Source organism: Camelina sativa, chromosome 9, assembly GCF_030686135.1.
Source record: "Camelina sativa cultivar CO46 ecotype springtype chromosome 9, ASM3068613v1".
In the NCBI taxonomy this organism is placed as follows: Eukaryota; Viridiplantae; Streptophyta; class Magnoliopsida; order Brassicales; family Brassicaceae; genus Camelina; species Camelina sativa.
This window is the reverse complement of record NC_141888.1, coordinates 36,496,425-36,521,661: the sequence shown is the minus strand read 5'-3', so window position 1 is coordinate 36,521,661 and position 25,237 is coordinate 36,496,425. Positions and strand designations below refer to the sequence as shown.

Below are 25,237 nucleotides of genomic sequence, written 5' to 3'. Positions count from 1 at the left end.
AGTGTAAAACCCTTTCTACTATAGTCTCCATTACTCTTTCTCACCACGCAATACAGTTTTGTATATAAAACGTTAACTAAAAAATTCACACAAAATGCAAATTTAACACTTGCATAGGAATACAGCTTAGAAAATCTTACGTCATGAAGACGTAAGTGCTTGACATTATTGTAAACCCCGTACAGAAAATGAATTACATATATTACTGGAACTCTGAAGACCAGAACCTTTGACACCGATACGAAGGTTTGGTCTAGATAGATACAGCAAGATTACTTGATCCAGACGGCATAGCGATGGCCACTTGTTGCTAGAGTCCAGTCTCTACCAGAAGGGCACCAAGAGCCATCTCCGAGCTTCATACACAGTTTCTCACCAGCAATGGCAGCGTATAAGTTAGATTCAGCTTTTAAAATGCGGACCGTTGACCTACTGTGGATATCATGTCGCCTCCTAATGTCAATCTGTCAATGAATAAAAAGGAGAAAAGAAAAACAGAGGACCAGTTTTAGAAAAGATGGAAAACGTAGGACCATGGATCCAATGATAGCTTCATATATAGAAATGAAAAAAAAATATTACCAGTTTGACAATCTGATCATGGATTGAGCTTCCCCAATTGTAAAAGTGATCGTAGAATACAGAGGGGATGCCGGGATGAGTAAGTATATATGCATAGCCCTGAAAAAACACAAAACCGATTAGGGAGAGACTTAAAATGTAAGGAAATGGATATAAGTTTTGTTTTAAGAGCTTCTTTACCTCCATAATGTGGTGTGAAGGGAACGGCCAATGAGCCTATGAAACCAACAAAAGTGTGCAGCCACAAAAAAAGGTAAGGAAACATGTGAAGGCTAAAAAAGCAAATGAACAACAGAAGAAATAGTTAAGGTAACCTGAGAAGAGCCAGTGTCATGGTTATCAAGGAATGTAACAGCTCTTGAAGGCCACCATCCCACTACACCCGGTGGCTTCCCTTGAGCATCACATAAACGCCAATACTGACCCTTTACGGCTTCCTATAGTAACATATAATGATTTGAGTTTCAGTACAATGGCGACATTATGTAAGCCAAAAATATCTATGAATTACAAAGAAGGTGACATATATTGGTCTTGAAGAATATACGTACCTGAAGAATTCCTTTAGTTGTGAAGTCAAATGCAGCAGAAATCTGTCCTGTGGAATCGATCCAATTGATTATGCGCTGTCTATGGCTATCTGTGAAAAACAAGTGTTACAATTTCATAACACTAGAGTCACCTGTCAAAACAATTCACAGGGTATAAAATAAAGAGACATTGTGAAACCTTGATTATAGTCTAGACCATGGCCATTGTATTTGCAAGAATCCCAACATTCTCCAACCGAGAATAACGGCTTCGCTGCTCCAATGTATTCCTTCACATAGTTTGCTGAGTAACTGCATCAATTACATTCAAAATTTCACAGATTAAGGACTCCACAAACAAACAAACAAATGAGTTAAGAAAAGAGAAAACTTACCCCCTAGCAAAGTCAAAACGGAAATCTTGAAACCCGACAGTGTTGCGCAGCCAACGAAGCCACCCGATGATATCTTTCCTAACAAAATGCTGAGTGTGATCAACATTTGGAACACCATTGAAATTTGCCCCGGTGCTTCGGTTACCCTGTTTTAGTGGAAAACTTTTTCTTTAGCTTTCAGAACATAATGATATCTATCTATCAAACATGAAACATGTAATATAATCATCACTCACCAGTCCTCCGGTACAAGAAGTCACAGCATGTTCATCCCACGGTAATGAAGATCCATCATAACGGTTATACATTCCACCATGTCCTATCGTTGTCCCAATACGATGATTGATAACTATATCAGCCATAGCTCTAACTTTGTACTGTTTCATCTTACGAAGTAAAGATTTCAATAGATGCTCAGAGCCATACGCTGAGTTTAGTGAATAAAGGTCCTGTGGAAGATAACCTGGACTTACAATAACAGAAACAACAGTAACCATTTCTGCAGTTAGTAATAGTTATTTGATTTCATTTCAAATATTCAAAAGCTCTTGGAAATCAACTGAGTCTAACCTTCTGGTGCAAGAGACTGAGATGGTGGTGGCAACCATGCAGAAGTAAAGCCAGATTTTGCGATGTCAGGAACTTTCCCGTCCAAGTTTCTCCACCAATCATGTTTGTGAGATTCCCAATTATAAGCCTGAGATATAGAATTCAAAATTTCTCTTAGGGTCTATAAGGCTAAGGTCAAACCAAGATTATACAGTTATAAGTGTTAAACGAGTTAACCAAGATTATATAAGTGTTAAACTATAATATAAAGATGAGCTAACCTGGAGAATGACTTCCCTTCCATCGCGTAGAACTCGACCTTATATAGAGAAAAAAGGCAATAGACTTTAATAACTAACTGCAGATTTAAAACTAATAACCTGAAAACTCATGAGCATATAAGGCTGATTTGTAACTTACCAATATCAGTTTGATCGTTGCATTCATCAAAGACCTGCAAAAGTATCATCCTTTAAAAACTGGTAGAGCAAAAACAAGAAAAAGAAAACAAAAGACACTTACATTGTTATAGTAACCCATGTCGAGATAAGGTTCAGTAAAACCCGATCAACGAAAAACCAAGGAAGAAACGAAGCTACTGTTGCTTCTTAGTGTGATGTTCTGTGAAGTTCCCTTTGCAAAACAAACCTGTATATATAGAGCCGAAATAGGGAACGTGAACTGATTGACTTCAGTCCCAAAAACGAATCAGAATCAAAAAATTTCAAAACAAATTTCGGCCGCACACAGTCAACTTTATTAAAAAGGTGTCAGAGGTATAAAAACAAAACACAGAGCTAATTGGAGTATGGCCCCAAAACCAAAAGTGACGATTCGATTCTACGGTTTCATAGATGAGCCAATTATAGAATACAATACCTTCTTCAAGTACTAAGCTGTAAACAACTTGAGCCGAGAATCTCAATTCACAACAGAGAAAGAAAGCTTCTTCTTTTTTTTTTTCTTTTTTTTTTCCTTTCTTTGAATCTGGACTCTCAGTCGATAAACGAAGAAGCTTCATCATAGGCCAAAGTTTGCTTTTTTTTTTTCTTCTCACTCGTCGTCGTCCTCTGGTGAAGAAAAAAATAATATTCTAGACGCGTTGACTGTTAGATTAAAGAAATCACTTGACGTTTTCAAATAAAGTATTTGGGCTTAAGATAAAGCCCATATATGAAAAATAACTAAAGGCCCAGTTAAAATAGCAATTTGATATCCAAAAACGGCGTAGTTTTATCCTCAGTCGTCTTCTAGGGTTTTGACCTTTGTCCGGTGGTAGCCATTCACGTAGTCGTTGCAGAGGGGAAGGCTTGACAAGTAGAGTTCGATGAACTCTTATCAATAATAATGGACACTCGGGAGCCAGAGAAGCTAGAAATTTTCCCCGGTGCAAGTTTCCTGATCGAGATTTAGATCAGAAGAAGCTCAAAAATGTTGACCGAAGACGAAACAGACTTGTACCGCGGCGGCGAGGAGCCTCAAAAAGTTGCTATAATATTCGCGTTTTGCGGTGTTGGGTACCAAGGGATGCAAAAGAATCCAGGCGCGAAAACCATTGAAGGCGAGCTCGAAGAAGCTCTGTTCCACGCCGGAGCTGTACCTGAGTCCATTAGAGGCAAGCCTAAACTATATGATTTCGCACGATCTGCACGAACCGATAAAGGAGTGAGTGCTGTGGGTCAAGTAGTTTCAGGTCGATTCAACGTTGATCCTCCTGGATTCGTGGATCGTCTCAATTCGAATCTCCCTAATCAGATTAGGATCTTTGGTTATAAGCATGTTACGCCGTCGTTTAGCTCTAAGAAGTTCTGTGATCGAAGAAGGTATGTGTATCTGCTCCCTGTGTTTGCTCTTGATCCAATCTCGCATCGTGATAGAGAAGCGGTAATGGCTAGTTTAGGTTCAGGAGAGGTTTATGTTAAGTGTATTGCTTGCTCAGAGAGAGGTCGTAAGATTCCAGAGTCTGTCATTTTGTCGAACAAGTCTAGTGCATTAAGAGCTGCCCTTAAGATTGAAGCTTTGAGTTCTGATTTAGCTAGCTTAAGCTCAGTAGATGTTGGAGTAGCTAGGATACAAGAAGATAGTCGTAAATTGAATACAAGTTCATCAGAGAAAGTCAAAATGGCCGAGGCAAAGAGCAAGTTTTGTTACGGTGAAAAGGAGAAGGAAAGGTTCAGTAGAATACTGTGTTGTTATGTTGGATCATATAATTTTCATAACTTTACTACAAGAATGAAAGCAGATGATCCGGCTGCGCATCGTCAGATCATCTCCTTCACCGCTGATACTGTCATTAATCTTGATGGTATTGACTTTATCAAGTGTGAAGTCTTGGGCAAGAGCTTCATGCTACATCAGATTCGTAAGATGATGGGTCTTGCTGTTGCAATCATGAGGAATTGTGCTTCTGAATCACTTATCCAGACTGCTTTCAGCAAGTAAGCTTCCTTTTTCTTCTCAGTTTAAAGCTTTGTCTATGTCTATAGATATGGTTGTTTTGATGCTTAATTTGGAAAATTATGTAACCAGGGATGTGGATATAACTGTACCAATGGCCCCAGAAGTTGGACTCTATCTCGAGGAATGCTTCTTCACGTCTTATAACAAAAACTTTGAAGACAGCCATGAGAAAGTGTCAATGGAAGCATACAAAGAAGAAGCTGAAGCATTCAAATTGAAGCATATATATTCTCATATCGGCGCTACAGAGCGAAGATATGGAAATATGGCTCTTTGGTTGCATTCTTTGAACCATAGAAACTATCCTGACCTGAATTTTGGCAGCCATGGACATAACGCGGACCAAGTTCTTGTGGATAAGAAAGTTGATGAAACCCACCACGAGGAAGATCAAGTCTCATTATGAGTCTCTAAGCCAAAATGATGAAAGCTTAGTTTGAAGATTTTGACATCGTTTGTTTGTGCTCTTATTATTCAACAATGTTCATAAACTATTCTTGTAACTTTTTTAATCAATGATTTTTTTGTGTGTGTTATATGGTCATGGTGTAACCAAAGAATTGATTTGTAAAAAAACCTTGTTCTTCTGTTTTTAACACCAAAGAGTTTAAAAAGTCACTCTCCAATGTCGTCGTCATCTAAAAGGATTTTACTTTATGGAAGAATCTAATTAGAACAATGTTAATCGAATAATAATAATGAAGTAAAAATGATTATAAGGAAGAAACGTGGAACCGAATCTACAGGCAGAGAGACGTGACATTACATATGAGCAGAACCATAAAATCCCCTAATCCCACGTCAACCTCTCCGAAGCATAAGACCCATTACTTTTACTTTTTTTATTTTATTTTTTGTAATCTTTAAAATGTTTTTTTTTTTTAATTGTTATTTAGGGTAAATAAAATGTCAGACCATCGATTGACCCGATGAGTTTTAGGGTGTGACTCCTATCTTCGTCTGCACTAATAATAAGTACTACTTTAACTTTCACTTACCAATGCATGTCAAATACTCAACAGTGACACATTTTTTCAAAGGTTTTTAAATGCCAAAACATTTGATATTCAAGATCGTACTCTGAGTCTCTTTTAAATTCCTCACCTAAAACGCTGCTTTTGTTTTCAAGTATCATTAACTTTTTACTCACATTCTTGATTTTTTTCTATATATTTTTAGGGTGAAGAAGCAAGAGAGTCTTCTTCTTTAGATATAATCGATGTTTTCATATAAAAATCGACTAAAGAAATTTCAAAATTTTTGAACTGTATCATTGATAACGTTGGAAAGAAACAGATGTGACTAAATTTCGACTGCTCGTAAGCTTAATTCAAAAAAATCTATAAAGTAGTTGGGGGTGCAATAATATCAGTATTAATAACCTGTCAAAAAAGTAATTAGTAGCATCAGACAAATTACTTAGCAAACATCATTCAAAAACGCCTCGAAAATAAAAAAAAAAATTTTCTGAAAGCAAAAATATATACACACAACTACAAAAGTATACAAATGTTTAATTCTCCTTGTGGTATATATCAAAAACACACAAAAAAGAAAGAAAATGACAAATCCTCACTCACGTCCGTTACTTTTAAATCCTTAGCAAAATAAAAATTTATATTTCCCTATTTCTTTCTCTGATTAAAATCACAAATCTTATCTTGAATCGTTATCTTTTCTCTTCTTTCCTTAAACCAAAACCCAAAAAAGAGAGACCAGACAAAAACATAAACAAAAACAAAAACACAAACCACTCTTCCTCCACCATTAAAAATAAAAAGAAACGAAAGAGAAGTAAGAATAGTCTCACGCACCCTCTCTTAAGCGATGTCATCGGAAGAGAACGAATCAACACCGTCTCAGGCGACGGTAGAAACGACGGCGACTTCACCGACGAAGATAAAAGAGTATCCAGAACCATTGGATTCACATGAAGTCGTTGTTAAAGATTCTTCTCGCTTCTGGGATACTCTCAGACGGTTTCACTCCATCATGTCCACTAAATTCATGTAACTATATTATTCTTCTTACTTTATTCTTCTCATACATATTTCGCCATTTAATTTCTCTTTATTTATTGAATATATATTACAAAGGATTCCTGTGATTGGTGGAAAAGAACTGGATTTGCATGTTTTGTATGTGGAAGTCACGAGGAGGGGAGGTTACGAAAAGGTCAACACCTTTTTATTTGTTTTCTTTACCAACAAAAAAAAAATACAGAAAATTTCACTTTATATGTTTGATTTGTTTTCTGAAAAATGCATGTAAATTGTAAAGGTAGTAGCAGAGAAAAAATGGAGGGAAGTTGGAGGAGTGTTTAGATTCTCTGCGACCACAACAAGTGCTTCGTTTGTCTTAAGGAAACATTACCTTAATCTTCTCTTCCATTACGAACAAGTTCATCTCTTCAATGCTCGTGGTCCTCTTCTTCATCCCACAGGTTTTGTTTATTTCTTACTACTTGAGACTTCTTTTAATTCAACCCTTTTGTTTAATGCTAATCAATGAAACATCAAATACTTGCTCTTATCATCTTTAATGCCCTGAAGACTAGAAAATTCAATTGTTTACCATTTTAACTTGAAATTCATATAAGTTAGTTTCCAAAATGTGAAGTTTATGGGTTCGATCGTGGGACACATTCTTATGAGTACTACTATTAGTTACAAACTTGGTAATCCACGATTGTTTTTTACCCGAATTTTACTCATCAGTTTTTGTCTATATGGTTATTGTAATTATCTTGGAACTAGACGTTATTTATTTATGCTAACACACATAAAATGAATATCAAATTTTGCAGCTACATTTCATGCCAAGGATCCTTCAACGAACAAAGAACTGGCTCTAGTCGAGTATACTCCTCCGACGAGTATAAGATATCATAATTCTCTTCCTCCTCCTTCTCAAGGTATGTACGTATTATCTACGTTTTTAATATAAGGACTAGAATGATTTAAGGATATTAAATAATGATTAGATATGTGTGTAACTTATATTTAGGGGCACATTTTAATATCGCATGATGATTGTCCAGCTATGTACTTATCGTAAAATCTTTTATGTTTATCTCAAATATACTTTTCAAAATATAGTCTAGAAATCGTAATGGTCCCACTGTCATTATGGTTGATGCATATTCATTTGGATTTTGTTGGATAATAAAACCGAAGCTATATGATTTTTTGTTCACGTAAGATAATGTTATGTATATTTTCAAGTTTGCTTATCATATACATGTGATATTTTTTTTTAATACATGGCCACAGGTTCATCGAGTTTCACAGCTATTGGTACGATTGAAGGCAAATTCGACTGTGGTTATCTTGTCAAAGTAAAGTTGGGCTCAGAGATTCTTAACGGCGTGCTTTACCATCCGGCCCAGCCTGGCCCATCATCATCACCACCAACCGCTGAATTAAACGGTGCCGTTGCGCCTTATGCTGATACCGGGAGTAGACGGCGTCGTTCAGGTAAAAGACGAAGAAGCAGACGCAGAGAAGACCCGAATTACCCAAAACCAAACCGGAGCGGTTACAATTTCTTCTTTGCTGAGAAACATTGCAAGCTCAAGTCTCTTTATCCAAACAAGGAGAGAGAGTTCACGAAGATTATTGGCGAATCGTGGAGCAATCTCTCTACCGAGGAACGAACGGTAACAAATTATATCTTAATAACCGTGACCGGTTTAGGGTTGAAATTAGATTTGTTGTTAACCGAGTTTTTTGGTTATTTTGATTGTAGGTTTATCAGAACATTGGGTTAAAGGATAAGGAGAGGTACCAAAGGGAGCTGAATGAGTACAGAGAGATGTTGAGACTCAGGGATGGTGACAAGACAAACGGCAAGGTTTGCTAGGTGGTTTTACTTTAAAAACAGCGAAGTTTAATTTGTTGTGCGCCGTTTCTCTCTTCTAAGATCGGACGCCTCTCTGTTTTTTTTTATTTCTAACTTGTCGTTATCGTTTATCGTAATTGTCCTCCTAATTGTCCATTGCTAAACTTAGGCCCAGTAAGTAAGGCTTGACTTGACTTGACAAGATTAGCCGTGCGTTTGGATTTATTTTTTTTTGGTCATCTAGAATTTTATTATTCAAACCATTACAACTTAGGATTACAAGCAAAGCCGGCGGAAAAACATGATATCTCCAGGTCTAAAGCCGGCGGAAGAACAAGATATCCCCGGAATCTAAAGCCCTATGCAAGGGAAACTAAGAACTGAAAAACAAGGCTATTACAAAGATTGAAGGAAACACCCATAACAAAAACATACCAAAACAAAAACCTCACAAAGAAGGATTATACCAAAACCCACAAGGAATGCTAACTTCAAGAGATCCTTTGCTTGTACAAAACGAAGATGCCCTCGGCCAACCTTCGAAAATCCATTCCTCCTCTAAGAAACTGCCTAAAAGTAACAGAACTCCTATGGTAATCTTCATAATCCGCAAAGACAGAACCACTTAGTTCTTCACACTTCTTCCGGATACGGCGATGTCGTATACAAGGCGACTTTTTTGCACCTAGGTAGAAGCAAAACCCATAGGACCAGACCTCGAACAGATCTGAAAAGCAGAGACTAGGAGCGAACAATCCAAACTGGACACCACCAATCACAAACAAGGACAGCGGAAGATCGAACCAGAGTGAACCCAAAGAGAACTCTAAAGGACACATAAGAACTTGTAGGCCTGACAAACACCACGACGAGGAATCGTTTGTTCAACAAACAAGCATAAACTGGGAGCCTCAACTTCTATCCAAAACAGTCAGAGACAAAACGAAACCTAATCAACTAATTCCGGGAAGATATTGCCTTATCCCCATCCCATACCGTGGGAGAAGAAGAAGAGGTAAACGACACCATCTCTAAAACTGAAAACAGCCTGAACCAGCCTACTAAATGAAACAACTAAAGCGATTCCATCTAACCCTAGCAAAACAGCAAAGAGGAAGGGTTGGATAGTTGGTTTACCGGACCAAGGAGCTGGAGCGAGACAAAAGGTCACCGATTCGCAAATCCTTTTCTAAGACAGAGCAACCATTAGATCTACAGATCTCGGAAGCCCAGAACGACAACTCTCTCTGGAGAAGCTGACCACCTGCCATGCCTCTAAAGCTCGCCGAGATGAACCACCGTCAACCTGACAACTCCTCTCTACTTAACCACCAGAGGTAAGACGAATCAAAAGAAACAACAACTAAACGAAAAGGGAACTACTGGGTACCCTCTCACGGCTGCGACGAGGAGCGCCGATCACCGGAGAGGGCAAGCGGAAAACAGATCTGGATGGACGGCGGCTAGTTTTAGGTTTTAGTCGAGAGAGAAAAAAATATGCGTTTGGATTTATTTTATTGGACAGTTCCTTGAGAAGTCTTTTGATATTTCTGAAATTTTTTTAACGATCATAGAATTGGTTGTTTTTTCTAATTCGATTCGTTTAATGCTAATAAAAGTTTGGAACTTTTCAAAGTAAGCTTATCTACAAACGCAAAATTAGACAAAACTATCATTTAATGACACGTAACCTAACAAACATCTAAAACAACCAATCACACAGCAATTCCATGAAGATAAGATAACTCTTGGTGCTAACTGATCAGTAAAACTCTCTTACTAGTTACTAACGTGCGTGATTTGTTAAACAAACCAATTCTTATTGCAGCATCTAACCAAACTTCTTCCCTAAATTTTATAGATAAGACATGATTCCTTAGGCCCGATAACAGATACATGCCGATCTGGGCCTATTAATCCGCTAAGTAATCGAAATCAATAATAGAGAATATCACGAGATGAAATCATTATTGGTTTAAATAAGTAACAAAGAGTCAAGACAGTTCATGGATCCAAGAGTGAGGCAGGAGAGAATATCACGAGATGTAATCATTATTGGTCGCCTGGTTTGATCAAATCGTGAAGCCAAGAAACTATGACTCTCTTTATCGAATGGAGGGTTACACGTCGAACACAGTTCCAATATATTGAACAATTCTGGCTAGTGGCATTTTTCCCATTTGGAATCTAAAGATGAATTTTTACATCAGTAATGCGAAGAAAAGCTCTCGACAGTTGTCGAATTTTGTGTTCACAGAGTAGGAGAAAAACACATATTTGAAGGTATCATTGTCCATATCTGTCTACTACTTAATTTATATAGATTAACAATTTTTATAGATCATGATTTCGACGAGCTTCAATAATACTTTTCCGGTCGAATATAATAGCTGGACATCGATTGTCGTATGTGCATTATGGTCTACAGTTGGTATGAATAGAGTAAACTAATAGTATCGGGTTTCATAAAAGTATGATAAAATTGGACCAATCTATAACGAACTTGTCCTCATTAACACATTAATTATGTCGTGTGCGCAAAAACAGCACGTGAGCGATGTTAAAGTAATGAGGAGTGAGCAAAGATTCGTTGTTGACACATCGTCATGTGATACGATCGATCATATGAGTCATGTGATACTACTAATCTACAAAAAAAATTCATAATTTAAGCAATAATATTGGGACCAGCTAATAGTTGTTAACTTGATGAGATCTCACGGATCCGGGACAAAGGTTTAACGATGGAGTTCCTTATTCTTTTTTTTGTCATCGGAGGAGTTTTTATCATTATGTTCAAAGCCTTCAACTATTCCATTATGTATCTTTTTCGTTTTCTTCCCTTGATTAATTCAGTTGAAACCATTTTATATTGATACACACTGTCTCTTACTTAGTTAATCATATAAAAACAATTCCTAAGTTGTTGTACGGACAACGAGAGAAAAAATAAAAATACAAGACCTCACATAGAATAAATTATTTAGGAGCTGGCCTTGAGACCCTACAACGTGGAAACAGTGAAGTGCTTGTATAACTTATTAAGGATATATATATATATATATATCTCTATATATCACAGAAATATACATCTCAGATATTCAAGTTCGAGATCGTAAATAATGATCTCATGACAGTAATATTCACATGTAGTTCTATAGATCTGGATCTATATAGATAACTAGAGTTTGCACTGTTATCACATATAACAGATGTGAACATAGACTAAAAGGAGCACATAATTAATATGTGATTTCTTAGCATTGTGTTGGCTACGTTCAATATCGGAGGCTGAATGTTCATAGTCCATTTTATAATATAGAAATACAATATGATAAAAAGAGAAAAGGAGAAAAAAGACGAAAAAAAAACTTTAGCTTAACATAGAGAATCATATAGATAAAATTATCAGATTTAGCATACCAAATACTACTTATCTAATAATCATTTGTATTAATGTATTTGTCATATCATAGCTTAAGTTAAGTATATGTTCTCTCCTTTTCAAAATATAGGATGTTTCAGTTAAAACACGCATATTAAGAAATAATTACTTTTAAAAGGTTTAACCAGTCATAAACAAGACTGCATAATATAAAATATAAAATTAAGAGGTATATTGAATTTGATATTTTAGAAGATTTGCTGATATTTTAATATTTCAGGATTTTGAGAGAGTTGAGTGTAATTTTGGGAGATTTTGATATTTTGATAGAATTTTGATATTTGGGTTTCGGGATTTGGTGAGATTTGATTATTAAAGGAGGGGGAGTGTATTGAATTTGATATTTTAAGAGATTTGTTGGAATTTTAATATTTCAAGATTTTTAGAGATTTGAGTGTAATTTTGGGAGATTTTAATATTTTAACAGAATTTTGAGATTTGGGTTTAAGGATTTGGTGAGATTTAATTATTAAATTTTAAGTGATTTTATAATATAGAAAGAAAAGGAAAGAATCACATTTGGGTGATCGGAAATACATGGTGATCGGAGTACATATGCAATATGTACGTCATGTGAAGAATCACATTTTACCTAAACTTCACTCATACTTTGGTTAATTTTAAAATATATTATCAAAAAGTTACATAGAAAATTAGAAACATCTTATATTATGAAACAAAAATATTTCTCTAAACATCCTATATTATTATGAAATAGAAACAGTATATCATAACATAAATGGTTTATAAACTAAAATCTTCATTTTTAAACAAAAATCCACATTAGTATACAAAATATGACAATTATTTTTGTTTATGACTATCTACGTATATGGCATTTCTTTTTATTTTTTATTTTTCCATGATATTTTTCTATAGAGAGGTAAGTAATGTGGACCATATAAATTTCTGTTATCATACTAATTAAAAAGGATTATTTAATTGCAAGATTCTAAATTGGATACTCCTACTATACATGTTTTGTAGATAAAAACCATTTAACCCGTAACAAAAGTAAAGAGTCGTGAACTTAACGCCTCCTCTCTCTCTCTCTCTCTCTCTCTCTGTTTCCTTCTTTCTCTCTAACTTCCTCTAGAAAAAAATGGTGGACTCGGTTGCACTCTTTTGCACCGCCGGTCTCGTAGCCGGTGCCCTCTACTGGTTCATCTGCATCTTAGGTCCAGCAGAACGAAAGGGAAAACGAGCATCAGACCTCTCCGGAGGATCAATCTCCGCGGAGAAAGTCAGAGACAACTACGACCAATACTGGTCATTCTTCCGGCGACCAAAAGAGATCGAAACCGCCGAGAAAGTTCCAGACTTCGTGGACACATTCTACAACCTCGTCACAGACATCTACGAGTGGGGATGGGGACAATCTTTCCACTTCTCACCACATATCCCAGGGAAATCTGACAAAGACGCCACAAGAATCCACGAAGAGATGGCCGTCGATCTCATCAACGTGAAACCTGGACAAAAGATCCTCGACGCAGGCTGTGGTGTAGGTGGGCCGATGAGAGCCATCGCGGCCCATTCAAAGGCCCAAGTCACTGGGATCACCATCAACGAGTACCAAGTGCAACGAGCCAAGCTACACAACAAGAAAGCTGGGCTTGACTCTCTATGCAACGTCGTCTGCGGTAACTTTTTAAAGATGCCCTTCGACGAAAACACGTTCGACGGTGCTTACTCGATCGAAGCCACGTGTCACGCTCCTAAACTCGAAGAAGTCTACTCAGAGATCTTCAGAGTGATGAAACCGGGAGCTTTGTTCGTGTCCTACGAATGGGTCACAACAGAGAAATACAGAGACGATGACGAAGAACACAAGGACGTGATCCAAGGGATCGAGAGAGGAGACGCGCTTCCTGGACTGAGAAGCTACAAAGATATAGCAGCGACGGCGATAAAAGTTGGGTTCGAGGTAGTGAAGGAGAAAGATTTGGCTAAACCACCGTCGAAACCGTGGTGGAACCGGTTAAAGATGGGAAGGCTTGCCTACTGGAGAAACCATGTTGTGGTTGTGATTCTTTCAGCTGTTGGTGTTGCTCCTAAAGGAACTGTTGATGTTCATGATATGTTGTTTAAGACTGCTGATTACTTGACTAGAGGTGGTGAGACTGGAATCTTCTCCCCGATGCATATGATTCTCTGTAGAAAACCAGAGAAAGCTTCTGAATGATTTGGTTTGAGAGATTCTTCTTCTTGGTTATATTTTCAATTTCCTGTTTTACCATTTAAGAATCTTTTTTTTTGGGGTCATTGTATTGATATGCTTTGGTGTTCAGTGTACTTTTTTTTTCTTTTCAATTTGATTTGGTTTGATGGATGATGAAGCACTAGAAATTTGTTATTTTACTTCTTACAAAATATTCGCCGGAGAAGAAGTATATCGAAGTGATCCGCCTTATTGCTTGTACTTTGTACAGAGAAATGTATCTGTTTAGTTTTAACTTCTGAAAAGATCCAAAACGGTGGAGATCTGCTGAGAGTAGCGTCGGCGGCTTAAACAGAGGATTAGCACGTGTAGTGTTTACTTTTAAGATCAAGGGGTAGCTTGGTAAATGAGAATGTGCTTAGGTGTGGCATTGTTGTCTGATACTGATAGTAGTGAGTGGTCGTGGGATTTGTGGTTTTATTTTGTCAACCGTCTGATGGACTATTTTATATACTTTATGTTTATATTTATAGTTTATGGCATTGCGGTAGTGGGTGCATCGTGGTCGCACGAACTCGGGGCTTACCTAAGAAAACTATATGTTATTTAACTTCAAATATGTTTTGAGTGATGAAATGATTGTGCATGACTATTGCCACTTTGCCAGCTTGTGGCAGCTTATTTCATGTAACCGGTGTTGTGTCTGGGTCAAAATTTTAGTGCCCTTTCTATTAACAACACATGGGCTAAAGAGTAAAGACCCATTTGATATGCCTCACTTCACCGGATTATGGATATACTTGTACTCGTACGTGGCATCGACAATATTACACGTATTCATGTCTAAGTCAATGAACCCTTTGGGTCGAAGCTGAGAAAATGTCCAAACTTTGACAGCTGATGCAAAATTTTCTTGTTTTTTTTTGCCAAATACATTTTCCATCCTTTTACCAGATCGAAGCTACAATGGAACCTTAGTAAAATAAAAATATTTGGTTCAATTTAGATGCTGATGGAATCTTCCAGAATATGTTGTCTTTATGCAACAGTTTCAACAAGACCAACTTCAATTGCTTTTAGAAACAGCACTCTCACCAAGTTCACATATTCTTTTTATACTGTCAGGAAAAAAATCTAATCCAACAGTGAACACAATCCACACAATTTTGAAAACAAGTGGACATAAAATTCTTGGACCCATTTTAAAACATCTATCCACATTAGACGACCATTCACTGATTGATCTCTAACCAAATCTACACAACTTACACAATGGCCACCGTCGCTAACTTCTTAGCCAAACCAATCGCCACCGTAGTCCCACGGCCGTCCTCCGCCGTTGCTTCCACCTCATCCTTCGTTTTCTTCAACCACAATAAAACCAACTCTCTGTTCCGCAGGCAAACCCTCCCGAGAAAACTATTCTCCGCCGTGAAAGTAAAGGCCGGAGCGGCGCCTCCGGGAAAGGTTGGTACACCGCCGGCGAAAGACGATAAGCTGCTGAAGATTCACAGCGGAGAGGAGTTCGACGAGGCGTTGAAAAATGCGAAGACCAAACTTGTGGTTGCGGAGTTCGCTACGAGTAAGAGTGATCATAGTAACAAGATATACCCCTTTATGGTGGAGCTGAGCAGGACCTGTAACGACGTCGTTTTCTTGCTCGTTATGGGTGATGAATCTGACAAGACCAGAGAGCTTTGTCGGAGAGAGAAGATTGAGAAAGTTCCTCACTTCAGCTTTTATAAGAGCATGGAGAAGATACACGAGGAAGAAGGTGATTTCCCAAATTTTCTTATTTGATTAAACTTAAAATTGAAATTAGACTTTTTAGTCAAACGAGGTTGCACATGATTCGTTGAACAAATCTCTCAAGTTAAAAGAGATTTAATTTAACACAATCTAGATTTTAATTAGCAGATTGGTATCACACTTGTAAATGATCTGATTACGATTTACGATGATTATTTATGCTGGGTATATGCATAGTTCATGTTGTAACACTAGTAACCACAACGAAATTGAAAACAAAGAGACATTAATATAAGCAAGATTTCGTGTTTTTGCATAATTAGACTAGTTATTAGTAAAGTAATATAGTGGCAAAGGCGTAAATAAATGGAAAAGTTTGACCATTGGCAGGTGTTGAACCGGACCAGTTAATGGGTGATGTGCTATACTATGGTGATAACCACTCGGCGGTGGTTCAGCTACACGGTCGACCTGACGTAGAGAAGCTGATTGAAGATAATCGTGTGGGAGGGAAGCTGATCGTGCTTGACGTTGGACTGAAACACTGTGGTCCTTGTGTCAAGGTGTATCCGACAGTGCTGAAACTGTCCCGGTCGATGGCGGAGACAGTAGTGTTCGCTAGAATGAACGGTGATGAGAACGATAGTTGTATGGAGTTTCTCAAGGACATGGACGTTATCGAAGTTCCCACTTTCTTGTTCATCAAAGACGGCGAGATTCGTGGTCGTTATGTTGGTTCAGGTAAAGGAGAACTCATCGGTGAGATCCTCCGGTACTCAGGCGTTCGTGTCACGTATTAATTTGTATCAAAACTCAATTTATTAAAACAGATAAATTGATATTTTTGTTTTTGTCTGTACCATTTGAGACCGGTTAATGTGGAAAAAAAACTCCAAAACAAAAAAAAAAATATTTTGGGATTTTCAGTAAAGGGAATGAAATGTAATTGTTACATAAAGATTATGATTTGTAGTTTTGTACCACTTACCCAATGAAGATACTGTACTATTTATTCTGTGCATTCTACACAACTAATATTCATTTGGTATGTGATATAAATGGTTGATTGTGAATTAACATTTAATATTGGGACAATTTGGTGGTGTGAAGATATTGGTTGTTGTCTCTTGTCAGACACATGTCATCATTCAAGAAAAACAAAATGTAACAGTAAATTCTAATTGTGGAGACGTGGAGTGAACTAGAATACTCACAAAAAAAAAAAACGAAGTGAACGATCATCATCATCAACAACAACACAATATATAGTCTTCAACATATACACATAAGAGCAAAATCCAGATTTATTGTGTATGATGATCAGTTTACAGTTTTGGATACCACTAATTTAAATATATATATTGAAAGTAAAAAGGTGAAAAAAATGGAGATGAAAAGTTTAATCTAAGTGGTTTGAAGATGAAGTGGTTTAGGTGGATCCATGGTTCTTCTCTTCCACAAGTTAACTTCTTTCTTTGGTTTTAAGTTTAACCCTAACGGAGCTGAGAACGGGATTATTATGTCGTCTTCGTCGTCGTCATCATCGTCTCTCAAGTTACCTCCTCTCGTGTCGTCGTCGGAATAGTAACCACGGTGATGATCAGCCGGCGATTCTTCTCCAAGTTTCATCTCAGCCGCCCAATCAAATCCACCTAAACCTTCACGGCTGCTTGCGAATTTCTTCATCTGACCTAACGAAGGCACGGCCGCCGCCGTGGAAACCACCGTGACAGGGTGTTCATCCGCGGCGGAGACGGCGGTGGGATGAGATTTTCTTGATGCGGTGTTCGCCGACGAGAACGAGAAGAAACGTTTGATCTTCGAAACACGACCTTTATCATCTTCTTTGGTCAAGGAAGACGACGTTTTAGAGACTTTAGGTATCAGGGACGCAGCAGTGGCTTTGTTCTTTTTACCGGTTGGGCATTTATTAGACGACTTACCAAGCTTGATCTGGCCGATGCAAGAGACTTTAGGTGAAGTAGGTTCGTCCCAAACGCCGTCGTTTTTGTTTCTTCTAACCCTAGCCGCGTTAGGAACCAAAGGAACCATAGGACCAGAGAAAAACATTTTGTTAGACGCCGTGTTACTGTGATGGTTGTGGTGGAGATCTCTTCCTGGACTAAACGGTGGAACTCGATGTCCGAACGACATAGCTTTGGGAAGCATCTGCAAGAGCTTGTTCTTGGTCTTAGGTTTTGAAGTCGAAGTATGGTGTTTACTGTCCATTGATGATTACAAGAAAAGCAAAAAAAAAATCGTAGATGAGAACAGAGGATTGTGGGTATTTTTTGTTCTTTTGGGGATCTATTATGATGTGAGAAGAAGGAAAAAGAGAGGAAATGAGTTTGAAAAGGTCAACGATGTTGCCTGGATTGGAGGAGAGTATTGGTCAATTGTGATCTAAAAAGCAAGAAAGACCTTTGTGTTTTTATACGGCCGACTTCTAAAATTTTAAAATGCGTAAGGCATGTTCGATTGTTGCAAGTTTCCTCTTTTTGTTACTACTAGCTACTACATTGCTACTACCTAAAAGGCTTAAAGGTAGATAAATTTTAATCTTTATGGTTCGATGACGATTAGTTTAATTACTAATTTGACTTTAGTTTGGGTCTTAAAAGTCTAAAAATCAAAAATAGTATATTATTCGTTTTTGAAATAGGGGTTTGATAGTTTGGACCTACAAGATGTAAAAACAAGAAAAATTCAACTATATTGGAAAGTAGAAGTTAGAACTTATCAACGATGCATTGAACTAGTTGGAGCTAGTATTTTTACTAATTACAAACGCCTCACAAATTTGTAAAATAAACCAGTTGTTGAAACTTGAAAGATTAAAAATGACCAATGTAAACATTTTTTCTACAACACAACATGTAATATGCGTATTTCAATTCAGAATAATGGCGTAATGACGACAATAAACAAATAATCATTAGGCTTAAATATTTTTACCATGTGTGTGTTTTTGTTTCTTCTGCAAATAATTGAATAAGAGAACTATATTAAATCACATGTTGTGTCTTTATTGAATCGCCGAACTTCCTGTTTAATTAAGTGATATCTTTGGATTTACTACTTCGTGCTTCAAAGAAAAACTTTAAAAAATGGGAGAATATTAGATTACTATTATTAGTCCACACACAAGACCAAGGCACGAACAACTAGTAAACGATTTATTTAATTAGGCTGAAAAATGTGACAAAAACCGAAATAAACCAAAAACAATGGAGAAAATAATGCTAAACTGTCCACTAGTGAGGATTAAGAAAATCAATATTAGTCAAACACGATGCTAATCCAACCTTAGTATTCTTTTTTCTTTTGAAGCTACCTAATTTGTCTCTTTGCAGTACTGCGATGGTTCGGAGAGATTCCCAAAGTTGGGAACCATTAAGTAATCGTACCAAACCAAGGCTACGGTAATTTCACGATTAATACTGATTACCGGTTTACACTTAAACCTGTATTGCACACCGTTTCATTAATTCACCGTCATGTGCTTCACACGTGACTTCTTCTTCTCCCATCTTTTTTTTTTTTCTTTTTTTAACTCAGGAGAACTTCTCTTGCCCTAAATTCGATTTCGATTTCGATTTCGATTTCAGGTTTTCTGAATCGAGAGATCCTTTTCTCAAGCGTGAATTCTTGTTTCAACGGGTGGGGATTAAATTATGATGGTTCAAGCCTTGGATTTGCAGAGCTTTATCCTTAGGGCTCGAGTTCTCAAGCTTTACCGACAAGCATTGAAGATAGCTCACAGAGCTCCTGTTCATGTTAGAGGTTCGTCTTTTCATTTCTTGTTCCCGAACACTATCTCGCGAATCATATAATACATCTGAAACTCTCAGACACAAGAAATTTGTGTTCACCGTAGATCTAATTGATTACAAAATCTTGCAATTTAGGGGGTTTAGTAGATTTTGAACAAAAAGTTCATGGAATGTAGTAATAAGCCTTGGGTAGTACGTTCGTGTAATAAGTGTGTTTGTGATTGGATTCATACAGGGGAATTGAAACAGACAGTTAGGGAAGAGATGGAAAAGAACAGAGACTGCAACGACAAACAGAAGATTCGGTATCTGATTAGTGAAGGTTTAGAGAGAGTTAAAGGACTTGACGAGATGTTAGATATGCAAGGCCATTAATTAATAAGCATTGGTTGATGTAAAGATGATATGTTCTTTTTGTAAGCTTTTCTGCTTTTAATTGAAGGTGGATGCAATGCTAGATTCTTTTAAGTAGAAATTCTGGTCATCTTTGTGTTTAAGCTCTTTGCTTGCAGTGTTCTTCATCTCTATTGATTGATACTTTTAGCGAGCAAACATTGTATTCTCTTTTAATCTGTGAAATACATATATTAAGATCTCTATTCTTTTTGACGTTTTCTCGAACATACCACTTTTGTTTTAGTCATCTTCTGCTGCAACCCATCTATAAAGCTTCTCTTGCAATATTGAAACCCTTTCTCGATGGGTTGCAATGGAACATCACTATAACAGAAACGATCTCGTTGGGGAAAAACGTCAAAATAATAGGGATATAAGTGTCACAGAGATTCAGGTGGAAGAGAATTTGATGTTGCTCGTTGAAAATAACAAATCTATGGAGATGGAAAGTATACGCAAGAGAGAGTTTAAACCACAAAGCTGATCAGAATTTTTATTTGAAGAGTGTATAGCATTGCATCACCTTCAGTTAAACAGAAAAGTAAGAGACCGTTTGGTTTCTCATAATTGTTCATTTTGTTTTAAATCTTCTTTACTCGTTTTGTGTGTTTTCAACCGCTTCTATCTTCATCTTTAGAACAATGTATGTTGATTTTGACCTGGCAAGTATATATATCCATCTACTGTATTTAAGCTTAAAAGTTGTATGTCAGCTTCTTCTTGATCTTCTCAGATCCTTTCTGAATGCACGTGACAGATTGTTTATGCCATTTTCAAGTCATTGTGTTTAAGACCGCCATCTTTCTAATTCTCATCTTCGTGATGAGTCACAACGTTTGAGTTTACAGGAAGAGATATAAAAAGGCTGCACCCGTAGTATTACTATTAATGGAAGCTTGCTTAGTTCTTCACTTCTTCTACTGTTCGCTCTCTCTTCTCCCTCTGTGGAAATGGAATACAAGCCAAAACACACTCCAAAGTCCAAAGGAGGTTCAAATTGATCTACTCGACGTCGTTTGAGTTTGAGGATAAATAGATAATTCTATGCGACTGAGCGTTTATATTGGGCTGTAAATGGGTCTATATAGCATTATGAATAAGCCCATTTGCCATGTCGTTGTAAGAGACGAAAATTTTCAATTTTGGTGTAGAGAGCGATGATGGCTGCGAAGCTTCAGAAATGGCGAAATCTGTCAGGTCGTCTAGATCTGATTGCTCGGAGCGCCGTGTCGACGAGACGTCTCCTGCACGAAGGTCCAGACACCGTGGAGGAGCTTCTCGATAGACATCTAGCGAAAAAAGAGAACAAAGTTATCGACGACGATGAGGCCGCGTTGCTGAACAGGCAGCGTCTGACGAGCACGCGCCGGGAAGCGCTGAGTTTGTACAGAGACATATTACGAGCGACTCGGTTCTTCATGTGGATTGATTCCAGGGGAAATCTATGGAGGGACGTGCTGAGAGAGAACGCTAGGAAGGAGTTTGAGGCGGCGCGATTTGAGACGGATCCGGAGGTTATCACAAAGCTGCTGATCAATGGAAGCGATGCGGTTTCGTCTGCTTTGGATAAGCTTGCGGAGAAGCAGAGAGAGATGATCGAGAAAAAACCGTGACTTGAGTTGATCAACCGTGCAGGAATGTTTCAATCGAATACTAAATCTGTTGAGCTAAATTGACATGTTTGTAAGGCTCTTCTTCTTGATGCCTTTGGAACTATTGCTGCAAATGGTTGCGAGAAGAAGAAGATGCTAGGAGATTTTTTTTGTTCTTTGTCATGTTTGAGTGTTGTACGACTTAGATTTTCATTGAAATGTCATTGAAGAGTCTGTATACATACACACCTCTACAAGCTATAAACAAGGCTTTTGATTCTAGAATAACTTGTTGCAACATCTCAACGACCAATAAATTGGAATCTATAATCTCTTTTGTTTCGTCAGATATCACTAGAGACGAGTAAGATCATCATAACGAAGATGAGTTCCCTTCTTTAGATCTCCATAATCATTGGCTGTGATGAATTATAAACCAAAGTCGAGAGATTAGTTTACCTGCGGAAAGCAAAGAGCAAGACTTAGATGTCTCAGTATAAGTCTATAACCAAAATCATTGTAACGAAAACAGAGTCTTAAGGAACGAGGTTAGTTAGAAAACCAGAGAGAATTGGGTTACGTTTTCTTTTCCGCTTCTACGAAGCAAGCCTACTATCTCTGCAAGATCTGGAGGTGGTGGACATGAGAACTTTACAATTTCCCCGGTGCATGGATGCGTAAAGCTATGAAGGTAAACAGAGTTGAAAAAGCAGTTGTTAATTGGTTCTGCTCCTAAGTTTATTATTAGAGAATATATGATTGAGGTTTGAGTTATCTTACCCGAGAACTATAGCATGAAGGCACGGCCTATCCAGTCTGGAAATTAGCTCTATGATCTCTTCTTGATCACTGCGGGAGACTCTTTTCTGCAGAAGAGAAAGGGCCATGCTTTTTGTTCCACCATACACTTCGTCACCCAATAGAGGAACTCCCATATACTTAGCATGAGCACGTATCTACTTCAAATCAAGATGGTAGAAATAAGACTTTTCAGACATCACAAGTTCAATTGTTCAAAACAGCTGGAAATAGATGACTCAGGGCAGTAACATAAACAAAAAAGTAGTAGACTTTCAAAGATACTTGTGGACAGAGTGTCACAGTGAACAATTTGAGAATACCTGATGGGTACGGCCGGTTTCCAATCTCCACTCAACCAATGCAGAGCCACCTCCAGCTAGTGTTTCAATTACCTTATACCTACGAGAACATTGTTTGGGCATATCAGTATCACTTCACCACTCTTAAAGAGATTTTTATATATATATTTATTCTGAAGAATAGATGCAGTGTTTATAGTGCTTGATGCACTAGTAAGAAACTGCTCTCATCACCTACTAGCAGCATGGCGGGCTCTTCCACTGCTTACTCCTCCAGGTATAGCAGCCATACGAATCCGATTACTCGAATCACGACCAATCGGTATCTCAATACGCCCCTGAGGTGGAGAAGGAACCCCAGTAGTAAGACTTACATATACTCTCTCAATTGTGTGTAGCTTAAACTGTTCCGCTAGATGGGCATGAGAATGTTCATCCTGCCATTACACATTTTGTTAAATCCAGAAGAAGCAAGAATAGTAGCTCGTAGAGCAGCGACCAGACGAAGAAGAAGAAAGAAAAACACTAACCTTGGCAACAACGAGCAAACCAGTGGTGCCTTTATCCAACCTATGAACAATACCAGGACGAACAGAAGCAGCATATGAACTAGAAGAGGTCGTCATCTCTTCATCATCTGAAAAAGATTCATCATCGGAATCATCATCTTCTTCCGTGTTTGAATAAGCAACACAAGGAAGACTACAATGGTGAAGTATTCCCTTAACAAGCGTGCCACTAGGATTCCCAGGCGCAGGATGAACAACCTAAACATATCAAAGATACTTAAAAATCATAATGACGATTCAATCTCATAATCTTTAGTATATAGAGAGAATGTGATTACCATGTGAGCTGGTTTGTTAACAACAAGAAGGTGTTTATCTTCATAAACTATATCTAATGGTATATCTTCAGCTTCAGCTTTTAAAGGTTGAAGCTCTGATATTGTACAATTGACCTCATCGCCAGCTTTAACATTGTGCGAAACCTGGAAGAGAGATTGAGAAGGATTAAGATAATTGAAAAAAAAAATTAAAGAAATTGAATCCGAAGTGAAAACCTTATCAATGACTCGGCCATTGACGGTGACGAGTCCCAATCGAATACTAGACTGTACACGAGCTCGGCTAACGCCAATGACACGAGAAGAGATCCACGAATCAATCCGAATCTTTCCTTGCACGGAATCGACTGTCTCCTCGATTTTGAGACCGGCGTTGTTAACTCTGGGGATGATGCTCTCCGTAGGAGTACAGGCGACCAAATTGGGGGTTCCAGAACTTGCTCTGACGAAATTGGAAACTCTAGGTAAGAAGGAGAAGAAGAGAGAGAGAGACGAAGAAGGAGAAGAAGAAGGATAACGAAGGGATTTGACGGAGGTTAACGAGAAACTCGGCAGCTGAGAGATTGAGAGCATCGTCGTCGTCACTCACTCGTCAACTTCAAACCAAAAAACCCGGTTTTGGTATCTGAAACTGAAACAACTTGAAAGCTTCTAGATGCGCTAGAGGTTTCGTACTCTTGCCGTAAAAAAAAAATAAAGCTTCTAAATCCTGACTTTATTATAAATGGGCCTTAACAAGGCTTTATGGATCTATTAAAAGAAATCCAGTTTAATTTTTAAATTCACCTCTTGATTAGCTAGCTTTACGGCAGTTTAATCATTTTTTTTTATCGAAAAATAATTTATATTGATGAATTTATAGAATCCAAATACTGATGAATAAGAGGCATAAAACATTGAAAGTAACATGTCTTGTTAGTAGATGTGCAACGGAATCACAACATCTCTTAGTGAAATGAAAATATACATAATTAAAACGTGATTTTCATAATCTGATGTTTTGGATGATTCCTTACTGTTGGTTGTGTAGTATCTAGTAGTTGACAATCACCTTCAAAACAAATTTTGCTTCAGCTTCCAAAGGAGTAGTTGTTGTCCCCAATTTTACTAATCCTCAGCTTTTTCCCTAGCCCTTTGATATGTCATTTGGATCTCTGACAATTCATCTTACTGTCACTTGATTTGTGTTTTTATCAAGAGCTCTGCATAATAATTGGTTCATGGAGTTAGGGTTATTGGTTTATAAAGTTTATTGAATTTAGAAATCTAAACAAAAATCAAGTGTTATTTAATCTTTGATTTTAAAATAATTATCAAAATTATATGTTATTAGTTCTATGATTTATAAAAGCTAGTTAAAATCCTATGTTATTCATTTAGTGATTTGTTTTTGGATTTCAAAATCCATAATACATATGTATTAAATAAACTTGAAAATGAAAAATATAAATATTCAGATCCAAGGGTAAAACATGTTATTTCAAAATCCATTTATTTTGATTTTCATAATCAATAAGAAATTTCAAATCCTATATAGATTTGCAAATCAATATATCAATAACACCCTATAAATTTCACTATTTTCGGCAATATTTTTTAAAAAACAATTTAAGAAAAAAAAAATGGTGGACTCAGTCATGTCATTTTTTTACATGTTCATAATCTCTTTGTCCGATGAGTTTTATACCGTAACAAATATCATCATCTACCCATGACTAATTATCTTCAACATAGATTATAAAATTTGATCAAACTGACAATTCTACATATGCACAACATATGTGCGTATAAAACACATTGAGTTAAAAACATGCTTTG

At 37.3% G+C, this 25,237-nt stretch overlaps 9 protein-coding genes and 1 long non-coding RNA gene across 15 annotated transcripts; 6 read left to right on the top strand and 4 right to left on the bottom strand.

Moving 5' to 3' along the window:
- On the bottom strand, nt 1-3,167 carry LOC104713276 (putative alpha-amylase 2). Of its 2 annotated transcripts, XM_087466800.1 has the most exons (14): nt 2,936-3,167; nt 2,579-2,704; nt 2,477-2,510; nt 2,338-2,375; nt 2,078-2,204; nt 1,934-1,970; nt 1,744-1,826; nt 1,508-1,653; nt 1,312-1,424; nt 1,134-1,222; nt 897-1,019; nt 763-798; nt 583-681; nt 1-464 (listed from the first exon to the last, which is right to left on the bottom strand). In XM_087466800.1, the coding sequence occupies exons 7-14, from the start codon at nt 1,813-1,815 to the stop codon at nt 273-275; spliced, it is 870 nt and encodes a 289-aa protein (XP_087322926.1). In that variant the 5' UTR covers nt 1,816-1,826; nt 1,934-1,970; nt 2,078-2,204; nt 2,338-2,375; nt 2,477-2,510; nt 2,579-2,704; nt 2,936-3,167; the 3' UTR covers nt 1-272. The 2 variants fall into 2 exon arrangements, with proteins under 2 accessions (XP_087322926.1, XP_010428664.1); XM_010430362.3 differs by having other exon boundaries at nt 1,744-1,970.
- Nucleotides 2,973-5,130, top strand: LOC104713275 (uncharacterized). The gene is made up of 2 exons (XM_010430361.3): nt 2,973-4,494; nt 4,586-5,130. The coding sequence occupies exons 1-2, from the start codon at nt 3,488-3,490 to the stop codon at nt 4,920-4,922; spliced, it is 1,344 nt and encodes a 447-aa protein (XP_010428663.1). The 5' UTR covers nt 2,973-3,487; the 3' UTR covers nt 4,923-5,130.
- A 911-nt stretch (nt 5,131-6,041) lies between these two features.
- On the top strand, nt 6,042-8,558 carry LOC104713273 (high mobility group B protein 9-like). The gene is made up of 6 exons (XM_010430360.3): nt 6,042-6,525; nt 6,613-6,691; nt 6,797-6,959; nt 7,323-7,430; nt 7,789-8,174; nt 8,264-8,558. Exons 1-6 carry the CDS (start codon nt 6,344-6,346, stop codon nt 8,375-8,377), a joined length of 1,032 nt encoding a protein of 343 aa, XP_010428662.1. The 5' UTR covers nt 6,042-6,343; the 3' UTR covers nt 8,378-8,558.
- Nucleotides 8,559-8,577: 19 nt separating this feature from the next.
- LOC104713274 (uncharacterized) lies at nt 8,578-10,185 on the bottom strand. Its single transcript, XR_755599.3, has 2 exons — nt 9,494-10,185; nt 8,578-9,209 (listed from the first exon to the last, which is right to left on the bottom strand). It is a non-coding gene; the product is annotated as an uncharacterized LOC104713274 (long non-coding RNA).
- A 2,549-nt stretch (nt 10,186-12,734) lies between these two features.
- On the top strand, nt 12,735-14,133 carry LOC104713272 (24-methylenesterol C-methyltransferase 3). Its single transcript, XM_010430359.3, has one exon. The coding sequence runs from the start codon at nt 12,904-12,906 to the stop codon at nt 13,984-13,986; it is 1,083 nt and encodes a 360-aa protein (XP_010428661.2). The 5' UTR covers nt 12,735-12,903; the 3' UTR covers nt 13,987-14,133.
- Nucleotides 14,134-15,018: 885 nt separating this feature from the next.
- Nucleotides 15,019-16,669, top strand: LOC104713271 (thioredoxin-like protein CDSP32, chloroplastic). The gene is made up of 2 exons (XM_010430357.3): nt 15,019-15,736; nt 16,102-16,669. The coding sequence occupies exons 1-2, from the start codon at nt 15,235-15,237 to the stop codon at nt 16,509-16,511; spliced, it is 912 nt and encodes a 303-aa protein (XP_010428659.1). The 5' UTR covers nt 15,019-15,234; the 3' UTR covers nt 16,512-16,669.
- Nucleotides 16,670-16,996: 327 nt separating this feature from the next.
- LOC104713270 (uncharacterized protein At1g76070-like) lies at nt 16,997-18,231 on the bottom strand. Its single transcript, XM_010430356.3, has one exon. It carries the CDS (start codon nt 17,938-17,940, stop codon nt 17,116-17,118), a length of 825 nt encoding a protein of 274 aa, XP_010428658.1. The 5' UTR covers nt 17,941-18,231; the 3' UTR covers nt 16,997-17,115.
- A 1,020-nt stretch (nt 18,232-19,251) lies between these two features.
- On the top strand, nt 19,252-20,581 carry LOC104713269 (uncharacterized). Its single transcript, XM_010430355.3, has 2 exons — nt 19,252-19,494; nt 19,720-20,581. The coding sequence occupies exons 1-2, from the start codon at nt 19,386-19,388 to the stop codon at nt 19,857-19,859; spliced, it is 249 nt and encodes an 82-aa protein (XP_010428657.1). The 5' UTR covers nt 19,252-19,385; the 3' UTR covers nt 19,860-20,581.
- Nucleotides 20,582-20,994: 413 nt separating this feature from the next.
- On the top strand, nt 20,995-21,757 carry LOC104713266 (uncharacterized). The gene has a single exon (XM_010430352.3). It carries the CDS (start codon nt 21,038-21,040, stop codon nt 21,491-21,493), a length of 456 nt encoding a protein of 151 aa, XP_010428654.1. The 5' UTR covers nt 20,995-21,037; the 3' UTR covers nt 21,494-21,757.
- On the bottom strand, nt 21,666-24,103 carry LOC104713267 (RNA pseudouridine synthase 2, chloroplastic). Of its 5 annotated transcripts, none has more exons than XR_015566682.1 (8): nt 23,636-24,103; nt 23,420-23,563; nt 23,103-23,339; nt 22,811-23,009; nt 22,594-22,672; nt 22,253-22,428; nt 22,053-22,155; nt 21,666-21,931 (listed from the first exon to the last, which is right to left on the bottom strand). XR_015566682.1 is itself a non-coding variant. In XM_010430354.3 (8 exons), the coding sequence occupies exons 1-8, from the start codon at nt 23,990-23,992 to the stop codon at nt 21,923-21,925; spliced, it is 1,308 nt and encodes a 435-aa protein (XP_010428656.1). In that variant the 5' UTR covers nt 23,993-24,103; the 3' UTR covers nt 21,666-21,922. The 5 variants fall into 5 exon arrangements, 2 of the variants coding, with proteins under 2 accessions (XP_010428656.1, XP_087322925.1); XR_015566681.1 differs by having other exon boundaries at nt 22,253-22,431; nt 22,807-23,009; nt 23,636-24,079; XR_015566683.1 differs by having other exon boundaries at nt 22,253-22,431; nt 23,636-24,079.
- Nucleotides 24,104-25,237: the final 1,134 nt, after the last annotated feature.

Excerpts from the sequence above, each read along its gene's own strand:
- LOC104713267 (XM_010430354.3), bottom strand. The coding sequence starts at position 23,992 with ATGCTCTCAATCTCTCAGCTGCCGAGTTTCTCGTTAACCTCCGTCAAA. Across the intron at positions 23,564-23,635 it reads ATGGCCGAGTCATTGATAAG|GTTTCGCACAATGTTAAAGC; the intron begins GTTTTCACTTCG and ends TCTCTCTTCCAG. Across the intron at positions 23,010-23,102 it reads GTTTGCTCGTTGTTGCCAAG|GATGAACATTCTCATGCCCA; the intron begins GTTAGTGTTTTT and ends GTGTAATGGCAG.
- LOC104713273 (XM_010430360.3), top strand. The coding sequence starts at position 6,344 with ATGTCATCGGAAGAGAACGAATCAACACCGTCTCAGGCGACGGTAGAA. Across the intron at positions 6,526-6,612 it reads ATCATGTCCACTAAATTCAT|GATTCCTGTGATTGGTGGAA; the intron begins GTAACTATATTA and ends TATATTACAAAG. Across the intron at positions 6,692-6,796 it reads GGAGGGGAGGTTACGAAAAG|GTAGTAGCAGAGAAAAAATG; the intron begins GTCAACACCTTT and ends TAAATTGTAAAG.
- LOC104713272 (XM_010430359.3), top strand. The coding sequence starts at position 12,904 with ATGGTGGACTCGGTTGCACTCTTTTGCACCGCCGGTCTCGTAGCCGGT.
- LOC104713269 (XM_010430355.3), top strand. The coding sequence starts at position 19,386 with ATGATGGTTCAAGCCTTGGATTTGCAGAGCTTTATCCTTAGGGCTCGA. Across the intron at positions 19,495-19,719 it reads AGCTCCTGTTCATGTTAGAG|GGGAATTGAAACAGACAGTT; the intron begins GTTCGTCTTTTC and ends GGATTCATACAG.
- LOC104713275 (XM_010430361.3), top strand. The coding sequence starts at position 3,488 with ATGTTGACCGAAGACGAAACAGACTTGTACCGCGGCGGCGAGGAGCCT. Across the intron at positions 4,495-4,585 it reads ATCCAGACTGCTTTCAGCAA|GGATGTGGATATAACTGTAC; the intron begins GTAAGCTTCCTT and ends TTATGTAACCAG.
- LOC104713276 (XM_010430362.3), bottom strand. Across the intron at positions 2,376-2,476 it reads CAACGATCAAACTGATATTG|GTCGAGTTCTACGCGATGGA; the intron begins GTAAGTTACAAA and ends TCTCTATATAAG. Across the intron at positions 1,654-1,743 it reads CTTCTTGTACCGGAGGACTG|GGTAACCGAAGCACCGGGGC; the intron begins GTGAGTGATGAT and ends CCACTAAAACAG.
- LOC104713271 (XM_010430357.3), top strand. The coding sequence starts at position 15,235 with ATGGCCACCGTCGCTAACTTCTTAGCCAAACCAATCGCCACCGTAGTC. Across the intron at positions 15,737-16,101 it reads GAAGATACACGAGGAAGAAG|GTGTTGAACCGGACCAGTTA; the intron begins GTGATTTCCCAA and ends GACCATTGGCAG.
- LOC104713266 (XM_010430352.3), top strand. The coding sequence starts at position 21,038 with ATGATGGCTGCGAAGCTTCAGAAATGGCGAAATCTGTCAGGTCGTCTA.
- LOC104713270 (XM_010430356.3), bottom strand. The coding sequence starts at position 17,940 with ATGGACAGTAAACACCATACTTCGACTTCAAAACCTAAGACCAAGAAC.